General features: G+C 37.2%; 1 protein-coding gene across 2 annotated transcripts in view; it reads right to left on the bottom strand.

Moving 5' to 3' along the window:
- Positions 1-4,109, bottom strand: part of adamtsl1 (ADAMTS like 1) — a 132,013-nt gene extending 127,904 nt beyond the window's left edge. For both annotated transcript variants that reach the window (XM_015377322.1, XM_015377323.1), the window contains exon 1: positions 3,759-4,109. In XM_015377322.1, the coding sequence (XP_015232808.1) occupies positions 3,759-3,818 (60 nt within the window). In that variant the 5' untranslated portion in view covers positions 3,819-4,109. The remainder of the gene's footprint in view (positions 1-3,758) is intronic.
- Between the last annotated feature and the right edge of the window lie 2,231 nt (positions 4,110-6,340).

The raw sequence follows: 6,340 nt of genomic DNA, 5'->3' as shown, positions 1-6,340 counted from the left end.
GTTATTTTTCTTTAAAACAATTGTCATTGTTAAAAAAGTTGGTTAAATGAAGATTTAATTCGAAGTCTGTGTTTGTGTTCTTTATTAAAATTAAATAATTTAGCAATATCATAAAATGTCCAGGCAGAGCTGCACATAAAATATGGTTTCAAATCTTTTCAATAATTATCGATATCGATCAATATGCATTTTTTTCTATCGATAAGCTTTTTTTCTATATCACCCAGCCCTACCCTCTGCCTTGTCTCACCATAAGAATTATGTAGTTGGGGTGATGTGCAGTGTTAGTTTTCTATCATACTTTAGGGATTTTTATTATTTTCATTTATTCAAAAAAGCTGAAGTATAATTTATCTCCCTCCTCATGTGTATGCATTTATTTATCTCTGATCCAACATCGCCATGTTCTCACTTTAAATTTGAAAAATAAAAATAAAATCGAAAAAGTCAAAGGGGTGGGATTATCATTGAACACAACAAACTTTTAACAATGGCTTTTGACTTAAACTAAAAAGATAAACAACAACCTGTGGTATAAGGGGTTGGCATCAAGTTTGGATTTGGAACATAGTACTATGTACCTATAACCAATTTTGTATAATTTCATAGCTAAAAAGAAAAAGCTCAGTCCACACAGATTAACTAAGTTATCAAACCTATCAATGAACTAGTTCCAGTTCATTTGATTAATTACACCACAATCCTACACAGCAGAAACTCATATTTTACCCATAAGATGTGTGACCATAGGGAAATGGAAAATACTCAATGCAGTCAAGGTATACTGTATGTGCAGTGAAGCCTTTATTTAGCCAAATTACTCAGAACTTCCGAAGCTTACAGTTAAATTTAGGATCTGCTAAAAAGACCTGTATCCAAAATAATTTCTTACATTCCTCACTCAGTAGCAGATATTTCCCAAGATAGCTCGGCTGCTTTAACTAGATGTGTCGCTTTAAATTTGAATGGAGGCACCGTTTACACACAAACATTTATTTTTTCAGTCAGAGTCTTCTTTTGTTAGTTCATAAAACTCTTACAAGCGCTCTGCAAAACTGGCATAAGAAATACCAGTAGATGAATCTGAATTGCGCAGACTAATATTAGCAGTAAGCAAGCTGGTCTGTCATGCTGTTTGCCATAATAAGTGCTGTAAAACCTGACATCATCCAATGAAAACTGTTGATATCAATTGAATGTGAAGGTGAGATCTGAGTTGAATGCGAACACTGAGTCGCTCATTATTCTGAGAGTGAACGCCACTCTCTTTTATGTTCATTACTTCAAAACTGATCCGTTCAGTTTACCATTCACTAAAAACATGAATGTATTCAGTGAATGCAGTTCCTTGAAAGGGTACATGCACAACACTGCCTATAACTGGGAACTTATGTACATTAAAGCTACAATAGCAAAGCTCCTAAAGCATCATGGACCCAATTTTCTGCACATGCAGAGAAATAAAAAAAAAAAAGAATAAAGGTTTCCAGAAGGTTCCTCCTCTGTACATCAGTTAGAGAAATAGTGTGTGTAACAGAACCCACTAAGAACTGCTTGAGGCTCTTTATTATGCCAACCACAAAAGAAAGTTTACTCCAAATAGGGATGAAGGCACAGCCAATTTGGCCCCCACACAAACAAATAACACAGACACCATTTTCAGGAGCCACACTAGGATACAGTCTCATTCTTTAGCTACTCTGTAATGCTCCGTCTTTAAACGGATAAAAGGAGAGGGCTACTGATGAGCAGAGATGTTCAGAGGCAGCGCTTGTTGACCCCTTCACCCCCATATCTCGCCCCCACCCCCAGGCAGCGCACCGATGCGTGTTGACTCATGCTGCATGCTCACGCCTTGCACACATGGGAATGACAGTCATCTGTTGACCACTTGAGGATAAAAGCTACTGAGTCATTTTCAAGTTCAGCTGTGAGACAAGAACTAATCAGTGAGGAGAACTAGTGGTTGGGTAGAAGTCGATCTCAGGGCAGCATTACCTCAGACTTGGTGAGTTCTGGAATGAGTGGCAGATTAAACACAAAATATTCATTTAGAAGGCATATCCTTCAGTGTTGGAATGGAATAATAAATCACCCACTGTCTTTATGCAAAAGCTGCTGTATCAGTTAGGAAAGTGGCCCAAAAATGCTTGAAATCTTCAGTTAACCTCCTGTGTGCAACTGGACCACAGCAGTTAGGGTCTCCACTTCACCTTGAGGTGCTGTTAGCAGCTGTCATGGCCATTTACAAAGGTCAACAGAGCCCCCCCAGTCAAACCCCTCAGTTTGAGACCTTTGCAGCTTATAAACTGTTGTGTGTCTCACTTCAAACACCATAGCTCTAGATGGCAACTTTAAGGCATACCAAGAGTAGGCTAGGTGACAATCAGTCAGTAAATTAGACCCATTTTTGCCATTTACTCAATAATCACAGTGGCAACAGCTCTGAACACTAGGCCAGTTAAACAGGAGGTCAATAAGAGAGCAACAGTGTGCTTTTACACCTGATGTGTTCCATATTCATAGATCAATGTAGCTTTGAACTATTTCTAGCTAGGACCAAGCTGAAGACTGATTAGTCTTTAACAGGATGGAGCACAGGTGAGAGGTGTACTTACCTGAATGAGGTCACAAGACGGTGGTAAAAATCATTTTGTGATACTTCTTTATTTTTTTATTTTTCAAAGTTGGAATAAATTAAAACAAGTATGAAAATTAGGTTTCCATACTGTCATTGACACCTCTGGGATTCACAGTTAATGCTTATTTAGTAAATCAAGCTTTTCTCCAAGCTAATCTTTAAAAAAGGAAGGATTACACAACTTCATTCAAGAAGAGCGTAACGAGTTGATTCATTTTAGGGTATAAAATGTAAGAAACAAAATATCTTCTTGCTTAAAATTGTATTCATGTTTGGTCCTGAGTTAAACCTTTAGAGTCTTTTTTTTTTTGGTCCTACCAACTCAAATATAAATATGTAGTTTGCTAAATTCTAAAGAAAAACTTAAATTTAAGCATGGAGATTTGGTCTGATAAGATAAGGATTAAGAGTGAGAAAAGCGAAAATACCCAGAGCTAGAGAGATTTTGAAAAGAGTTTAAAGGCAATTGTCAAAGAATCCTTATGAAATGTTGCAGAAATTTATCCAAATTTTCAAAATAGGAGAGTATAAATTATTAGGCAAACAGAAAACCACTGTATTTATGAAACAGGTAAATACATTATTTACATGTCTGTCAACTATGTTAATTTCAAAATATCAGATTCAACATTCTTCTAATTACTCAACTACAGCATTGACATTGAAAAATCTTCATGTAAAAACTGGTACGGGAGTCTTTAATCTTAGCCATTGAATTAAAAACTTAACATGTTTGCTTTTGAATATTTTTCCCAGCATACCTTGCATATTCTGGAAATATACCTTCTTTCACAGCAGCCACATCAGCTTAATTTAAAAATGATGTATATCTTATTTACTTATATTTTAGTATGAAGAGAAAAATGCCAATATTGACTTTAAAAGTGTAATTTCTTGTCTTCATTGATTATTTTTTAGGTACAAAACAGAGATGTATCATTTTAAAGCTATGTTATAAAAAAGTTATATTACGCGACTTTTTCTTTTAAATAGATCAACTAAAGCAACAGGTGGAGCTTTCTTTAGTTTTAGTCATGATGTCAATAAATCCAATCCAACTGTAGTGACGCACATCCTTCTGGATCAGCCTGAGCAGAGGAAAGCGCTGCAGGTTTACCTTTACGCACACAGCGAGGAGAAGCAGTCCAGCCGTCCACAAACTGCTCCAAGTCATCATCTTGGACGCAAACAGCCTTGGAGTAATTTCAAACTGCTGATAGACGCCTCTGAATGTACCCGCTCTGTGTTCAGAAGCAGAAAGAGACGCGCTCTCCTCTCCTCTCCTCTCCTCTCTGCTCCCTTCTGCTTTGCTCCGCTTCCCAAGCGGAGGAGGAAAGAGGTGAAAGTCAGCCAAGACAGGACGGAGACGACATGACACTCCACGGACGCTTCCAGATATTTGGTTACCCTCAACAGCAAACACGTTGCTGCTAAATTTATGTTTGCATGCCAGGCGTGCGTCAGGGAGAGGGGCTCACCCACCTTACATTCTTAAAGAAACACGCTCCGTTACGCGCCTGACGCGCTGCCCAAACTTGAAGGGATGCTTTTCTTTTTCACTAATGTGTTTAAGCTGCCAGGCATCTTAATGGATGGATGATATAACAAAAGAACTTTTTTTTTTGCCACTTGTCTGTGCTCATAACTGTTTGCTTTAATTTGAGCTTTAAAAAGCCCAGACCAGTCACAACAGCTCAAAGCAGGCATTCTGGGGAGGCCCAAACCCACAAGGAGGGAAAGACATACTGTACTGAAAGCCCTTGAGCTTTCTCATTATTTGTCACATTTCATCCCTGAATGTCAGTGGATTTTACTTGGGATTTTATGTGATATACAAACACAAAGTAGTACATTGGTTATGAAAAGATTGGATTATGGTGATTTTTTTTTCTTCTCACAACTACAAATCCCAAAAGAGTGGATGGCAGTAGGACCTAATTATAGACAATATGATTGTGAGACTCAAGCAGCCGGTCTGTTGGCTACATCTTTACCAGGTTAGCACATGTAAATACTGAAAATCATTTTACTAGTCTTGTCATCAAGTCTTTAAAAAAAGTTTGGGTGTTCTGTTTTTATCCAAACGATTTCTTGATAGCTCTTTAGATTACTGAAAGGTCTGGGTTGTTGAAAATTGGTGGCAAGATTAAAAACTTTTTCCCAATCATTTATCTTTCTAAACATAATAGGAAAATATAGGGCATGTCTGGTACTCTTTAGAACCAATAGTGAGCTTTATACTAATAATAGTCATAATTATTTTCTTCTAGTGAGTTTTTTTTTTTTTAATCTCTCATTACAGAAATAGTTCTTGACCTTTCAAATACTTAATAAAGTTTTCCCCCTTCTCCTAAAAGAAAAAATATAAATATACTCCCTGTGTCTACACAATACAAAGATATTTGTGTTATTTCGATAAACTTGAAATTAAAGGAAAAATAGATGAAGGGTTGTGCTTATTTTTCAGAGCTTTGGATTTGTTGCAAATCAGAATTTGCTTTAGACTTGTAGTTTGGCTTATTGCCCTGCCAGACATGCACAATTTAAGTTTAGGAAGAGTATTATCTGAATCAAGCTGCATGTCAACTGAGATCAATTAAAAGGAATCCTGCATTCCAACTATCTGTCTTTGCCAGACTTTGATGTAAAAGTTTTAATTTCCCTACCCACGGCCAGAATGCACTATCAAATTAGGTCTGAATAGAGGCCCAAAAAGATTTTAGTGAGGTGAATGATCTTACTTTGCCCCATGCATTTTCATGTATTTTACTTTGAACTTAAGATTGTCTAGCTGTTGGTCCTCTATTAGGGTTTTTACCTCCATCAAGGAGGTTATGTTTTTAGGAGAGTTTGTGCGTTTGTCTGTCTGCCTAACTGTGAACAGAATAAGTTAAAAAGTTATGAGCAGATTTTGATGAAATTTTAACCAAAGGTGCACCTCAGTCCAAGGAAAAATCCATTCAATGTTGGTGATGATCAGGATGCTGATCTGGATGCAAGCAGTTCCCCCCTAAACCAGAGTGTGGCAGCAGTGGCTTTTGATCACATCAGTCTCAAAAAGTCTAGAGGTATTATAATGAAGACAAAGAATACAAAAACAGGAAAAGGGAGCCATGTGTCACTTGAAGTCCGATATGCTAATCAAAGAAGAAAGCTACGTAAATGAAGAAGATGAGAGCAGAACAGACACCAAAGGCTGCAGGTACACACTGTGCCTTATTTATGAACTTATTAAAGGACTTAAAATACATTTTTACCATGGTGTGCCTCATGCCAAGGAAAAATTCAAATAAAATTTGGTAATGATCCAGATCCTGTGCGTGTTTTAGTTATACGTGCGACTCACAATATGGGGCAAGATTTACAGCTTGGTGGAGGTCTGCACTCTCCGAGTGCTTTTTTATTTATTTTTTTATTATTTTACAATGGCTGAAACCAGCATATCTATGCTCTTTTGATCCTCTGTTATACTGTATGACGTCATGTTCTTTGAAGCTTTGCCCACAGTGGTAATGCATCAAGACTGGCCTGTCAGCACTGAAGTAATCCCAGCCCACTGTAATAACAATGTATCTAAAAAAAATCCTCTTTGCATTACTACCCACTTAGAGCCCAAAGAAACGGTATGTATGGAATGCATGCTACCTGAACTACTGCTGACATGGGCCTTAAGTTCAGCTCTGTTTATAGGAAAACTAA

This window comes from Cyprinodon variegatus, unplaced genomic scaffold (genome assembly GCF_000732505.1).
Source record: "Cyprinodon variegatus isolate N-32 unplaced genomic scaffold, C_variegatus-1.0 Scaffold151, whole genome shotgun sequence".
NCBI lineage: Eukaryota > Metazoa > Chordata > Actinopteri > Cyprinodontiformes > Cyprinodontidae > Cyprinodon > Cyprinodon variegatus.
Note: the sequence above shows the minus strand (reverse complement) of the source record. Positions and strands in the feature narration are given on the sequence as shown.